This window comes from Trichosurus vulpecula, chromosome 7 (assembly GCF_011100635.1).
Source record: "Trichosurus vulpecula isolate mTriVul1 chromosome 7, mTriVul1.pri, whole genome shotgun sequence".
Lineage (NCBI taxonomy): Eukaryota > Metazoa > Chordata > Mammalia > Diprotodontia > Phalangeridae > Trichosurus > Trichosurus vulpecula.
The window spans coordinates 131,477,566-131,493,479 of NC_050579.1; the positions used below are offsets into that span (position 1 = coordinate 131,477,566).

The 15,914-nt window shown below is 35.4% G+C and overlaps 1 protein-coding gene across 2 annotated transcripts in view; it reads right to left on the reverse strand.

Moving 5' to 3' along the window:
• Positions 1 to 15,914, reverse strand: part of L3MBTL3 (L3MBTL histone methyl-lysine binding protein 3) — a 154,029-nt gene that overhangs the window by 25,082 nt on the left and 113,033 nt on the right. For both annotated transcript variants that reach the window (XM_036768842.1, XM_036768843.1), the window contains exons 19-20: positions 10,327 to 10,476; positions 9,058 to 9,216 (exon numbers count right to left, since the gene is read on the reverse strand). In XM_036768842.1, the coding sequence (XP_036624737.1) occupies positions 9,058 to 9,216; positions 10,327 to 10,476 (309 nt within the window). The remainder of the gene's footprint in view (positions 1 to 9,057; positions 9,217 to 10,326; positions 10,477 to 15,914) is intronic.

The following is a 15,914-nucleotide window of genomic DNA, read 5'->3' on the forward strand; positions in this document are numbered from 1 at the left end:
GTTAACTATTTTGATATCATCAAGACACCAAAGAGAATCTTCAGGGTGCACTAATAATTAAACCTGTGAACTAATTAGAAAAATTTACAAGAAATGAGATTTAGGTCATGGATGTATCTTTCATAAGAAGACCAGAGCACTGAGAACAAAACACTTGTTTTAGAGAGACAGATGTTATTGCTTTTCTAGTATTTACAAGAGTCCTTTGAGTATGAAATTAATGGTGTTCAAAGAAATAAAATAAGATCTCTGCTCCAATATTGTTCCAACAACTATACAGACACATACAATAATCCAGGCCTTTTTCCTCTTCACTCTGAATGGTTGCCTTGGTATCACAGCAGGTGGCACCAGAGATGGGAGTATTTTAACTCAAATTGAAATTATAGCTTCTACACACAAAATGTACCCATATGATTCAGAATTTCAACAGATGAAATATTTAAGGATTTTACACATGATGGTCTGATAAAAAAATCAACAGAAATCAGGGTGTGGTTCAAAAGTAATAAATTAGTTCCCTTTTGTTATAGACAATTCTTTCAGCCAACTTCTTAGAGTGACCTTATATGGCCAAGGATAAAACAATGCCCTTAAAATTAAAATGTGCTTTAATTAATTTCAATTGAGCTCTAAAGTACATAGATTTAGAGCCTGAAGAGACTTTAGAAGTTTTCTAGTCCAACTCTCTTATTTTACAGACGAGGAAACTGAAATTCAGTGAGGAAAAAGGACTTGTGGAAATAGCAGGTGTCAGAACCATCCAAAAGTAATCATAAAAATTGCTAACATTTCTTTAAAGTTTTCAAAGTGGAAGTGGACTCGCCCTGAGCTACACAGGCACTAAATGGTAGAGCTGGTGTTTCTGCTCAAATCCTCTTGCACCAAATTCGGCCTTCTTTCCACTATTAATTTTAAGTAAGCACTTACGTATGCCTATAATTATATAATGTTTACTTCATTTCTGTACATTTCAACAAAGTGAGGCTTAAAAATTTACTATGTGGAAGGACGTTCAAAAAAGACCATTATGGTGCCCAATGTAGAATGAAAATGACTGAGTTCCTAAAGAGCATAAACCCTACACAGACTGGCTTTTGGGTAGTGTCCCAGTAGCAGAATGTCTTCTAGATGAGGGCCATCTTAACTAAATGTAGAGAACGCTCATCACCAGAAGGCTAGCCTCTAGGTGATTGATTTTTCGCTATGATAACCTACAAAATAACAAAAATGACAAATGGTGTGTGGCCCTTGTAATTCTGTAGTGATAGAGGTAGGAAAATAGGTAACAGACTTCATAAAAATTCTTTTTCATAAAAATTAATTTAACTGTTATTCTTCCAATTATGAAAGCTTTGTCCAGTAATAAATACTAGATACTGGGAGAATAAAACCATGTAAGTACTAATATCTTCACTAAAAATGAAACAGGAAGATATATTTTTCAGCTGAATGGAAAAACAACTCATAGGAAAATTCTGTTTCCTCCTTGTTAAATTTAATATCTGCTTTTAAAAAATCCACACGTAACACTAGTTTATAGTTTTTTTATACAGTCTTTTTTTGTTCTTCTTTGCAGCTTGGTATAGTGAGTTGTGTTGGGACTGAAGTCAGGAAGACCTGAATTAAAGTCCCAACTTGGACAGGTACTAGCTGTCTGACCCTGGAGAGATCACTTAACCTCTGTCTGCCTTAGCTTCCTCATCTGCAAAATGTGGATAATAGCATCTACTTCAAAGGGTTATTGTGAGGATCAAAGGAGATGACATATGTAAAGTACTTCACCAACTTTGAATCACACTAAAAATACCAGTGATTATAATTATTATGATTAAAATAGTTCTGTTTGTTGATGATTAAGTTGAAAATTTAAAAAGAAAATTTAATATGAAAAAAGAAGCTCTCCTAGATGTCCTCAAAATGACAAATAATCAAGGAGTTGGCACAGCTTAATTTTTTTTATGTCTCTACAGACAAAAAAAAAAAAAGAAATGCTATTTCATCTGACACTCGTCATGGTGATTTGTAACACTCACGAGTAGCACAAGCAAAAAAGACCATGAAGGTAATAGCAATTTATGCTCCAACTGTCATGGACAGTACCTATTTCAAGGCCCAGAAAGAGTAGGAATCCCTGGATGGGAGAGCCTCCAGAGGCTTTTACTGGTTGGTGACAGTGTACTTAGAACAGGCCACGGTCTCCTCAATGAGGTCTAGCTATACTCAAAGGGATGAAGAATACCTACTTCTCTGAGCGGGAGTTGCAGGGTGGGGATTTAAATTCTGGCTTCACCTTAGAAAGGTTTACAGAAGTCACTACTTGTCTGAACCTTAGATTCCTTACCTGTCAAATGAGTGGGATGAACTGGCTAGCTCAACTGAAACAAAAACTAAGCAAACTAGGGAACAGTGCAGAATAAAGTTGAAAATCTAAGTTGGAATCAGCCTATGGATGGTCTTAAAGGCTAGGACGAGGCATCTGTTCATTATGTGGAAAACAATAGGGAGACACTGAAGGTTTCTGAGTAGCAAAGGAATACAGAGTGATGCACTGGGAAGATGACTCAGGGAATATGAAGATATAGACAGTACGCAGGTAAATATTTAGTCAACTATTGCAATAGTCCAAGGAGGAAGAAATAAGGATTGGAAAATGTGCTGAGAATGAAGACACTAGTTATGTCTGTGACTTGCAGAATGGACAAGGTTTAAAATTGAAATCAGATTGTTGCAAAGCAGTTCTATATGGTGTCAGTCTGCTGGGCACTGGCGTGGCAGGACAATAACGACTGATGAAAATAGTTGGTTAACTAGATAAATGAAAGGCTGTGGAGTAGCCATGGGGATTTTACTTCCTATCCCAGACCCACCTGCAGGACAAGTTTGAACAGTTGACTAGGCTCCATCCTCCTGGCCCTAGAATTGGCCTTTTCTACTAAGGTCCAGATCACACAGGTTGCACATAATTACACAACTGATAGGGTTTACTTCTTGCTAAACATATCAACTGATCCTCTGGGTCAGGTTATCAACAGCCCTCAAGAGAACCTCATTTTTTAAAATTAAATTAAATTTTATTTTATTTCCATAAAGATCTGTTTTCTCTCCCTCCTCTCACCTCCACTGCGAAGGCAAACAAACAAAAACCAAAAAATCAAAATTCCCCATCTCAAAATTGTATAGCCAAACCAAACAAATTCCTGAGTTGGCCATGTCTAAAAAAAGGTTAAGTGTCAATCAGTACTCTGAGCCCACTGCTTCTGTATCTGCAGGAAGACAGCATGTTTTATCTTGAATCATTTAGAATTGTGTTTGGTTATTGTGCCAATCAGAGTTCCTAAGTCTTTCAAAATCATTTGCTTTTACATTATTGTTGTTATTGGTAAGTTCTTGTCATTTCATTCTGTACCACTTCATGTGAGTCTTCCCAGGTTTTTCTGAAACCACTTTCTTCATCCTTTCTTACAGAACAACAGTATTCCACCACATTCATATACTACAACTTGTTCATCCATTCCCCATCTCATGGATACTCCCCCTCTGTTTCCAATTTTTTGCTACCACAAAAAGGGTTGCTATAAATGTTATGGTACATATATGTCTTTGACAGATTTGGAATATAGATGTAATGGTAATGTTGTATCAAAGGGTAGACACAGCTTAACATAGGCTGATATTTTTTGAAGGTAGTTGTGTAACTACACTTTTTTTGTTCTGTTTTCAAATTACTTGTAGAAACATGAATTAGTTGCCAATTAATTCTCATTTTTCTATCAAGTATTCTAGATACTTTAATGAATTAAGTTGCTGACGATCTCTAAATTTCATAGGTTTTAATTGCTTTTTAATTAAGTAGAAAGCTTCAATAATCCTCACATCACATGAAAATTTTATACTGGTTATGCTCTTCAACAGAAAACTCAATCTCATAGGGTGTTTGATATTATTAGGGCTTGGCTATGTTTGGGAGAAGAAGAAATGTAGAATTTAGCATGAAGTTTTGGGTCTGGTAAGGTCAAAACTAAAATCAACTGTAGGTGCATCGTAGCGGTGCCCCTTTTTACTAAAGTCCCTAGAGAATGAAGAGTTTGTGTAAGGTTAATAGGAAAGGGTGGAAATCGGAAAAATACTATGAGAGCACTGGCCCTGGAATCAGGAGGACCTGAGTTCAAATCTGGGCTCAGAAACTTACTAGCTGTGTGACCTCGGGCAAGTCACTTAACCCCAACTGCCTCCCCTCCCCCAAAAAAAGAAAACCATGATGAGACAGGGAAACATAGAACCACATAGTACCTCCTTTCCCTCTGAAACAGAGCCAGAGGTCTTCATGAGAAAAGGAGGATGATGCTATGTTGGAAATACTCTCTTTGGCTTACTATGCCACTTTAAGCAAATCATTTTACCTCTTTCAGTCTTCAATTTTCTCATCTTTAAAATGGAGATAATATCTGCCATGATTTCTTCAAATGAAGATCAAATAAAATAACATATGAAAATACAATGAAAATTATAACATGCTATGAGAATATAAGGTATAAGTATTTTATCCCAACAGGATATGTAGGTTCTTCTTCCCAATAAAAGAGCCCATAAGGAAATTGTATAATTTGAGGAGATAAATTTTTTCTTAGGGATTATATATTTCTCTGATATAAACCCAATACGTGAATGAATAAACAAAGGGATTATTCCCACCAAAAAGAGAACCGGGCCAGGAATGGGGAGAAGGAAGCTAAAGGAAGAAGCCAGCCTGCATCCACCCATGGAAGCAGTGGCACCTTGCCTTCTAGTGATCACATCACAAAGTCGCACAGAACAACAGAACAATCAGGAGAAGGAATCACCATCATCAACTAATTAATTCATCACTTAATTAAAAAGTCATTAAATCCTGTGAAATTTGGAGATCATCAGCAATTTAATTCATTAATGTACCTAGAATGCTTGACAGAAAAATGAGAACTAATTGGCAAATAATTCATGTTTCTACCAGCAATTTGATAAAAAAAAATGGTCACACAACTGCCTTCAAAAAATATCAGGTTATATTAATGCTGCTTACCCTTTGACAAAGCATAGTCACTAATACATCTGTATTCAAAATGCACTGGAGAAAGAAGAATAGGACACATATATACAAAAATATTTATAGCAGCCCATTTCCTGCCTAGATTCCTGGATAGAATTAAAGGCAAAGGGAAGTGAGTAGCCTAGGATATACATACTTTAAGTCTACAGGTTAAAGGGCTATTCTGTATTATCATTCACAAGAGAGACATTGTAACATATTTATAATTAACATTATATATTTTAGTTCCCTTTCACACCTTAGGGTTGCATTGATTCACTGGTATCCAATTTAGAGACAGCGATAAAGAAGTTATGACCAATATATTGCCTTACAGTAAGGACATACTCATTCAAATTTACTGACCCACATGGAGAAACCCAAGGTTAAGGAGAACAACTGTTCTTCTTAGAAAGTTAGGAATTGCCCAGAGGTCTGAAGATGACAGAAATAAAGATAGGAACAAAATGGCAAGAACTGGCTGCATGGACTCAGGCAGTGTTTTGCCTAGCAAACAGTGAAGGGCAATTAATTCGATTCAAATATTTATCAGGTACCTAGTACATGCAAGGTACTATTAAGAGATGGGAAAAGAAAGTATACATAGAGTCTAGTGTGTGATCAAGCTAACAGATTTTTCCTTAGAGCCTCTGAAGCAGCTAAGTATATATAGAGCACTGGGCTTAAAGTTAGGAAGACCTACATTTAAATTCAATCTCAGACACTTAACCAGCTGTGTAACCTCTGTCTGCTTCAGTTTCTTCAACTGCAAAATGAATAATATCACTTACCTTCTAGTATTGTTGTGAGGATTAAATTATATAATATTTGTAAAGCACTTAGCACCATGCCTGTTACATAGTGGGCATGACATAAATTCTAGCTATTGGTATTATGCTATTAAACCAAAAAGACAACAAAATGGGTTTTTGAAGAACAGGTATGCTGGCACTTTTACAGTTATCTATTCTCAACAATCATCATAGTTATAGTCTACTAACTGTAAACCTGGAGCACAATGTAAAGTAGTAATAGCCCTTAGGAAGATGAAATCAGTAGATTTGACCTTGTACATACAGAAGAAATCTATGCTTGGGGCAATATAATATTAAAAGTAGGTTTAAATGACATTTCCAAAAGGGAGAGTTTCTAAAAGAATAAAAAATTATATATAATCTTTTAAGTGCTAGCCAAGAATACATTAACAAATAATGACCTCTATAACATCTCTATAAAAATCTTTATGAGAACTAATAGAATCTTGTCTCATTTTATATGTAAATGAGAGGCCTCGAGGTTGTATTTTGCTATTAAGATGTCAAATGTGTCAATAAAATCAATAAGCATAGCAAGAGCTTCCATTTGCTATGCTTCACCAATGGATGAAGACTGCATTATCATACGTACTCTAATTAGACTCAAGTGCTACAATAGATAACTATCTGGATATAGGACTGAGATTGGGCTGGAATGTATCGGGGAAATTGCTCAATCCTTACGTATTTATTAAGTGCCTACTACATGCCAGGCCCTATGCTAAGGATACAAAGTAGTCTAATGAGGAGACAACATAAAAAACCCACCTATGGACAAAAAAGATCTCTGCAGAATAAACTGGAGAAGAGCAATAGAAGGAAGGCACTAACATCAGTTCTTTAGTATCAGTGCTCTCTTAGTCTGTCCATCTTTGCAGTCAATGGTTGTTATGGAATGAGGGCAGCAGGGACAGGCAGAAATATGCAGCTAAGAGAAAGCTAGAGCACAGGACCCAGCTTCACACAGCTAGGCATTCCAAGTGATAAAGTGATAACCCCCGAATTATCAAAAGGGCAAAGAATAAAGCTACTATCATATGTAGTAGATCCTCTGGAGAGGATTTTTTTGGAAAACATGACAAAAATTGTATAGGATGTGTAGGCAGGAGGAAGTATAATCTGCCTAGGTGGCTGGAATCCTTACATAAAGGGAGCCACAGAAGTAACCAGTGATAACATTTAATTTCAGTTACTAAACCTCAGGAAAGATATAATGGACCTCAGGATGATCCAGAGGGACAAATTAAAAGGATTAAGATTCTTGAATGTGTTAAGACAGAGGCTGAGAATCATATGATTAAAGTCTACAAAATTAATATCTGTTGGATTTAAATTACGAACACTATGTACAAAGAGAAGATACATTTATTATTCATCAAATCCCACTACACTAGAATAAGAGTTTATTCCCTGAAGAAAAATATATATTGTTTATTGTTCAGCTGTTTCAGTCATGTCCAATTCTTTGTGACCCAATCTGGGTCCTTGGCAAAGATACCAGAGTATGTTTCATATCAATTCAAGAAAGTATTATTTTATAGAATAAGTAACAAGCTTATGTCATTTTCTCAAGAGCTGATACAAGAAGAAATTATAAACTGATTCACAAACTGTTTAGATAAAGAGAAGCTAGACAATATGCATTTATTAAGTGCTTATTTAGATATATCCATAAAAGCAAGATATGAATATTTGGGGGTCACTCAACCTTTTAAGTTAATAAAAAGGAAGATAATCACGTCCTTCCACAACACAACCTTGTGTAGCTCTGTCAGAGGTAGAATACTGGGATGGATAGAATACTAGTCTGAAAAAAGAATTCTTAATCTAGCTACTTTCAACTGCCACCTACCAAATAAAATGCAAACTTCTTCACCTAGCTTTCAAGGTCCTCCCTAATATGGTCACCTCATTTCACACTAACTCCACACCCAACCCATGTTCTACGTTCCAGACAAACAAGATGACTCCAGTGTCTGTGTACATTCCACACTTTCCTACCTCCACACCTTTACTTATTCCATTACTTGTGTCTATAATCTCTCTACTTCCAATTTCTGCCTACTGAAATACTACAGATCTTTCAAGACCTACTTCAAACGATGCCTCAAGCATGAAGCCCTCCTTCACTCTATGCCACCTACCCAGTCAGAAATTTCCTTTTTTTCCCTTGCATCCAGTACAGTACTTTTGTTAGTACTTGTCAAATGTGTTTTTCCTGCCCTAATCTATATTGTATTTATTTATTTATGTCCTGTGTTCCCCTACTAGATTGTAAGTTCCATTAGGACAAGGGCCATATCTTATTGATTTTTTTTGTATCTGACACAACAACTAGAACATTGTTCTGCATAAAATAGGCACTGACTATGTGTGTATAAAATTTAATTGAACTAATGTGAATTATACCTTCTAAGAATGCAAATAAGTCTAAGGGAAGTGGCTGGAGTTTCTCTTTGATGGTCTATTGGCCATGTTTTGAAACCTTTTGGATAAGATTTTCTAATAGTGAAGTTCCTTTGGGACTTTAGTAAATAAATTTCGTTGTATAGGGACAAGATGGACCTGCTATAATGTTATTTAGTGACTCTGGATGATATTATGTAGAAGGAATATCTAGTTAAGAAATTTAAGTATTATTAGCTCTGATGCTACCTGAATTTTAGCTTCATAAACATATCTGAAATCATGAACTACATAAAAAAATCTTTACTCTCCCATCCCTACCCCAACCTTCCTCAAAAGCCAAACCCAAAACCTATTCTGGTTTAGACTCTAAAACTTTTTAAAAGTAATTTCCAAAAATCTGGCCCATTAAAAAGCAGTGTTAGAGTGAGAGTCTCATGTTTAAGGCTTAATAGAAAAGTTTGATTTATCATAAGTATGAAAGTATCCTCTAAGTACATAAATACATTCAATTACTTGTAGTTTAGATGAAATGATGCAAGAAGGAGTTATCATCATTTCTAAGATATTTACCAAAAAAAAATCAGAGAAGTGCATTTAGGAGAATTCCTGTTTTTTATGAATTTCACAAACAAATATCATATACATGAGATCTATTTATGAAATCTTAGATTCTTTAAATGGTAGGCATGATTTACATATGCTGCCAAGAGCAGAAGAATTAAGCTCATTCCCAACTATTTTTAAAGTGATTGAAAAGAAAATTACCTAGATGACTTCTTTTCGTTATCATCACACAACAGCGGCTTCTTGTAAGGAGGTTTACCTTCCATATCCTCCTGTAAATTTTTCTCTGGCACAGATTTCCCAGATGATCGATTCTGAATCAACGATTTGGAGTCAGTGTGCTCAGGACTAGGACATTTTCTGTTGATATTTTAAACAAACGGAAAGACTTTTGAAATCCAAACCCTAAGTCTTCTTAATTTAAATGTTTGAAGGTTAAAGATTCATCATTGTAGCTAATACCTGAAGTTGTATGCTGCTGGACTTTTTTCCTGATCTGAAGGGCAAAATTTTTTCCATGAGAATGAAGCCATTTATAAACACTACTTAGGCCAAAAAATGTTATAGAGAATTCTGGGTGATATTTTATGGATATTTAGTTGGCAAAGAAATTTTAGCAGTATCACTTAAGATGTTCAACTTTACAACAGCATGGAGGTTATAAAATGCAAATATTTCACCATCAGAAAACCTCTGCACTAGTCCAGGTTTAAAACATTTTAAAAAACATCTCCAAAAATCTTCACATCTAGAATTATTTTTCTACCAAATCCACTTTTATTTATCTTAGCCCTTCCAACTAATAAAGGCTTTGGCCACTTTATTTAAAGACATTCCTCAGTAGCCTCTTATTCTTAAACAGCACTGGTTAAAAAACAGTCTCTTTTTCCTTCATACTATTTCTTGAAATGAATCCAAATACTAAATGATAATTGATCAAGCTCCTAAGGCAGCAATGAGTTTCACAATTACAAGGAACACAAAAAAGCCATTGTCCATACAACTGTAGTTGGTTTGCTCAATTCATCCAGGGCCATCTGATTGATGTCCAAGTAGGAAAATGGTATTTTCAGATTTTTGTCATCCAGTACATAAATACTTGCTTAAGAAAGATGGCACCAAAAAGGAGAAAAAGCAAAAGATCTGAAATTTGGAAACCTATGGTCAAGTCCCAGAGACTCAAGGATCTCTAAGCTTCCTTCTTTGATTAATTATTTCAATCCTGACTTAGTTATGCTGATCCGGACAAATATATCTTACTTAATTAAGTAATTAATTAATATTAAATACTTAAGAAAAACTTAAGAAGGTTAATCACTACTCAAATTATTTTATATTCTCATTTTTGACTGTGTAATTATTTTAGACTTAAGCAATATTGTGGGCAATGCATTTGAAAATATAAAACAGCATTTCATAACATCCTTGTACTAATTACCATTATCATTATTATTATAATTATTTAATTACTTGATTTCAGGAGATGAGGAGCGTTCATTTATTTCCGTCTTTTTATTCCTTGTTAATGACGGGCTAGCTGGAGACATCTCACCACTTAAACGATCTGGGAGGATACGGTCTTTGTTCAAATTGATTTCTGAATAAGGACAATTGATAGCACTGAAAGATGAAAAGAACAGAAGAACCATTTTTATGAAAATACTCACTTTTCTCAGTTAAAGAGAATAGCTTTAAAGATCACAAAAATTCAATAAATATACTCAAAGACTACAAGGATTAAAGAAATACATAGTATGGAGCATTTATATTTAAAATATTATGACATTTATTGAATTAGAAAAGCTCTATTTGCTCTAGATTCTGAGAGTTTCTGGCTTCATGAATGGATGTAATGTCTGTGGATATCCCCAAGATACCAAGAAAAGTGAGTAGAGGCAGACAGCAGGCAGGGTTTCTGCAATTACTACCTCCCCTCCCCACTACCCCCTCCCTTACTACTCCCCCCAGTCAAGAGTCATCAAAATTCCTAATATTCTTCCAGGATTGCTAATGGAGTTGCTATGCAGACTCTCCAGAACTATTTTTCTATCTTGTAAAGTGCCAATAGCGCACCACAACAGATGGAACCATCAAGTCACAGACACACAGATTTCTCCTTGAAAAGGGGGTCTTAATAAGGGAACTGTTCTTTTCAGGAGGTAAGGAGTATCAATCGACCTTATAAGACCTGGTCCAGAGCACTAGCAATTTCAATCATTAAGCTAGTCAAAATTCTGCAGAGTTTCCAGATACCAATCAGGAAGAAGCATTGTCACGGAGCTGTATCATGGAGTCATGAAAGCCCACCATCTCCAAAATGCTGCCACCAGGAAAAGTTTGAAAAGAAAAGCGGATCCCTGAGGTCAGGAGCCAAGACGATGGAGTACAGGCACTAACTCAGCTGAATTCTCCCAACATTCCCTTCCAAACAATTTCAAAATAACACCTCAAAGTGAATTTTGGAGTGGCAGAACCAAAAGAAGGTTGGGATAAAACATTTCTCCAGCCCAAGATAACTCAGGAGTCCATCAGGAAAGGTCTGTGACACCAGGGGTGGAGGCCAGATTGGAGTGCACCGCATGCTGAGGCAGCACCAGCAGCAGGCTGAAGGTGGCTATAACAGCAGCAGCAGCAGCTTCGGGAGTTCTCAGTCCAGAGGCAGTAAAGGAGTCGGACAACTGGTCAGTAAGAGATTACAGGGGACCCTCTGCTGGCACTGGCTGCAGGTCCTGTTGCATTGCCTATACATAGCTACGGGTTACAGTTTCGGGGCAAACGAGAGCATGAGTGCTTAGGCTACAGCAGGGCAGGGGCCCTGGTCACAGTCCCAGGGCATAGAAGAGTGTGTGTGGTTGCTCACAAGGGAACAGAGACCCTGGTATCAGTTCTAAGGCAGAAAGGAGCACTATAGCTTGCAGCTGCAGGAAATTTGAGGAATGTAACCAAAGCAGTACTTAGGGGAAATTTTATATCTTTAAATGATTATATTAATAAAAAGAGAAAGAACAGATCAATGAACTGAGCATGCAACCAAAAAAAAGAAAACAACTAGAACTAGGACAAATTAAAAATCTCCAATTAAAGATCAAATTGGAAATACTGAAAATCAAAGAGATTAGTAATACTGGAAGTAAGAAAAGCATTGAACTAATAAACAAAAGTAGGACCTGATTATATGGGGGAAAAACACAAATAAAATAAACCATCAGTTAATTAAAAAGGAAGAAAACGAAATTATCAGTATAAAAAATGAAAAGGGTGAATACACCAATGAAGATGAAATGAAAGCAATTATTAGGGGCTATTTTGCCCAATTAAATGCCAAAAAATCTAATAATCTAAATGAAAAGGATGACTATTTACAGAAATATAGATTGCTCAGATTAACAGAAGATGAAATTGAATACTTAAATAACTTTGTCTTAGAAAAAAAAAGTTGGATAAGCCATCAGTGAGCTCCTTAAGAAAAAATCCCTAGGATCAGATGAATTCACAATTATACTAAACATTTAAAGAACAATTAATTCCAATACTTTATAAACTACTTGGAAAAACAAGTAAAGAAGGAGTCCTGCCAAATTCCTTTAAAAACACAAATATGGTACTGATGCCTAAACCAGGAAGAGCAAAACAGAAAGAAAACTACAGACCGAATTCCCTAATGAATACTGACACAAAATTTTAATAAATCACTAGCAAGGAGATTAAGCAATGTATCACAAGTTCATATAACCATGACCAGATGGAATTTAAAGCAAGAATGCACTGCTGGCTTCATAAAAGGAAAACTATCAGCATAATTGACCATATCAATAACAATAACAACAAAAATCATATGACTATCTCAACAGATAAAAAAAAACACTGTTGACAAAGTACAATACCCATTCCTATTAAAAACACTAAAAAGCTTAGGAATAATAGAGTTTTCCTCAAAATGATAAGCAGTATCTATTGAAAAACATTATCAAGCATTATCTGGAATGGAGCTGATCCCAATAAGATAAGGGTAAGGATACCAAAGATACCCATTATCATCACTATTATTCAATATTGCATTAGAAATGCTAGCTATAGCAATAAGACAAAAAGAAATTGAAAGTATTAGAACAGGCAATGAGGAAACAAAACTATCACTCTGTAGATACGATATCATGGTATTAGAGAATCCTAGAGAATCAAGCAAAAAACTAGTTGAAACAACAATTTCATTTAAGCTGTGGGATATAAAATAAACCCACATTATGTCATCAGCATTTCTATATATTACCAACAAAGTCCAGCAGAAAGAGAGGGAAAGAAATTCCACTTAAAACAACTACAGAAAATATAAAATACTTGAGAGTCTACCTCCTAAGACAAACCCACGAATTATATGAACAAAATTACAACATTTTTCACACAAATAAATAGACAGATCTACACAACTGGAAAAATATTAATTGCTCATGGGATGGCCAAGGCAATATAATAAAAATGACAGTTTTACCTAAATTTACTTATTCAATGCCTTACCAATCAAACTACCAAAAAATTATTTTATGGAGCTGGAAAAATAATAACAACAAAACTCATTTGGAAAAACAAAAGGTCAAAATATAAAGGGAATTGATGGGGAAAAAAACTGTATTATAAAGTAGAATCACCAAATCAATCTGTTACTGGCTAAGAAACAGAGGGGTGGATCAGTACAATAGATTGGGTACACAAAGTGAACTGATGCAAAATTAAGCAAGCAGAATCAGGAAAACATTGTACACGGTAACAGCTATATTGTGTATGATTAACTGTGAATGACTTCTCTGTTCTCAGCAATGCAATGATCAAAGACAATTCTGAAGGTCTTTATGATGAAAATGCTATCCACCTCCAGAGAAAGAACTGATGAAGTCCGAATGTAGACTGAAGCATAACTTTTTCACCTTCTTTATTTTTTTTGGCTTTTTTTTGGTAACATGGCTAATATGGAAATATGCTCTGCATAATTTCACATGTATAATTGAGATCACATTTCTTGCTTTCTCAATGGGCAGAGGAGGGGCAGGAAAGAGGGAGAGAACTTAGAATTCAAATTTTTAAAAAAACGAATGTTAAAAATAAATAACAAATTTAAAACAAACAAAACAAGAAGGCCCAAATAGCAGACTCTGTGGTCTTCCTTTGTGTCAATCTGATAGAGCTGGTGTGAAAACTGTTATCCTTTCATCTCTACCACAATCTGATCAGTCTGTTGATTCGCTAGGCTTGCTGACGTTGTCGATTTACTATCTGTGTAGCTTCCATGAACTCACAATAGTATTAAATACTCAAAAATTCTTAGTATGATGTACCGTGCTGTGGAAGACAATACAAATTACATTTAAGAAAAATAATTTCTATTATAAACCCAAAACTCCTGGGTCCCTGAAATCACTTCTTTGGTTCTGCTTTCTAGGTCAAAGGTTTTATAAGTAATAATCAAAAACATCTATACTATCATATATTACTGCTATCTAGGTCAATGACAGTTATAGTTAATAACCAAATATACATATACTCTCACACACATTGAGGAGGAAAAACCAAAACTTCCGCAAGACCAAGAACTATTTCTTATACTTCATATTATTTGCACTACTTGCCAGCCTAAACAGTGTAACCTTGAAAAAGATGGAGTCAATAGTCAGTAAGCATTTATTAAGTACCTTATATGCCAGGCATTATGCTAGGTACTGGGTATATAAAAAGGTACAAAAGACAACAAGCAAACAAATTACATACAAGATAAATAGGAATTAATTAAAAGGAAGTCCAGTAAAATTAAAAAGGGTTGGGAAAGTTTTTCTTCTTTTCATAAGGGGTGTGGGGGGGGAGGGGGAGAGATGAGCAGGTGGAGGAAGACATAGGAAAGAGAAGGAGATTGGGGATATGTTTTGCAAAAAACAGTTAACAGAAGGAAGACCAGAAAGAATCACAGTCAAGCAGAGCAGCTTTGAAAATTCCACGATGAATGTGTTATATTCTTTTTAAAAAAACCAAGCTCTACATAATAAAAGATTTGCAGTTTCATGCATGGCTCTCTTCTGTTCTACTATGTGTATGGAAATACTAATTTTATTTGGTTTCTAAGTTTAGTTTAAAAAATTAAATGATTACAAAAATTCTGATCATTACAATGAGCAATCACAATTCCAGAAGGAACATGCTATCCCCTTTCTGACAGAGAGCCAAAAGATTCAAGGTACAATGCAATAACATTTTTGTTGTGGAAACAGCCAATTTGGGAACTTGTTTTTCTTGATGAAATATTGGTTATAAAAGTTTTGGTTTTGTTTCTCAATTGGGAGAGTGGAGGAGAGACAGGGAGCAACAGGAATTGGGTTGCTACAAAGATGAAAACAAGATAGAAAAGAGGGCCACTGAAGCAATTTTTGAAAGCACAAAAAAGAACAGAAGGATGGGCAGACAGAATCACAGACAAGCAGGGCAGATCTGAAAGTTACATGCTGAATTTATTATATACTTAAAAGGAAAAGTAGGATGTACTCAATTGGGATTCATAGTTGCATGTAAAATTCTCTTCTGTTCTATTTTATATATGGAAGAATTCATTTTACTTGGTGTTTGTTAAGTTCACAGTTTGTTTTTTAAGAAATAAATTAGTCAAGAGGAATAACTAACATTACAGAGAAGATTAAACGGGTCAGTTTTAGACTTGACAAGTTTGAAATGACAGTGAGACATGCAAGTCAGTCAACAAACATTTATTAAGTTCTTATTATGTGCCAGGCACTGTGCAAAGCTCTGGGGATACACCAAAAGCAAAAAAAAAAACAGTCCCTGCTCTCAAGAAGGTCCCAGTCTACTGAGAATGCTAAGATACACACAACTAAGTACATCTAAGATATATACAGAATAAACTGGAGAGCATTGAGAGGGATCAAGAAAGGCTTCCTGTAGAAGGTGGGATTCTAGCTGGGACATGAAAGAAGTGAGGAGGTAGAGATAAGGAGGGAGAATATTCCAGGCATGTGTGAAAGACAGTGACAATGCCCAGAGCTGGGAAATGGAGAGTCTTG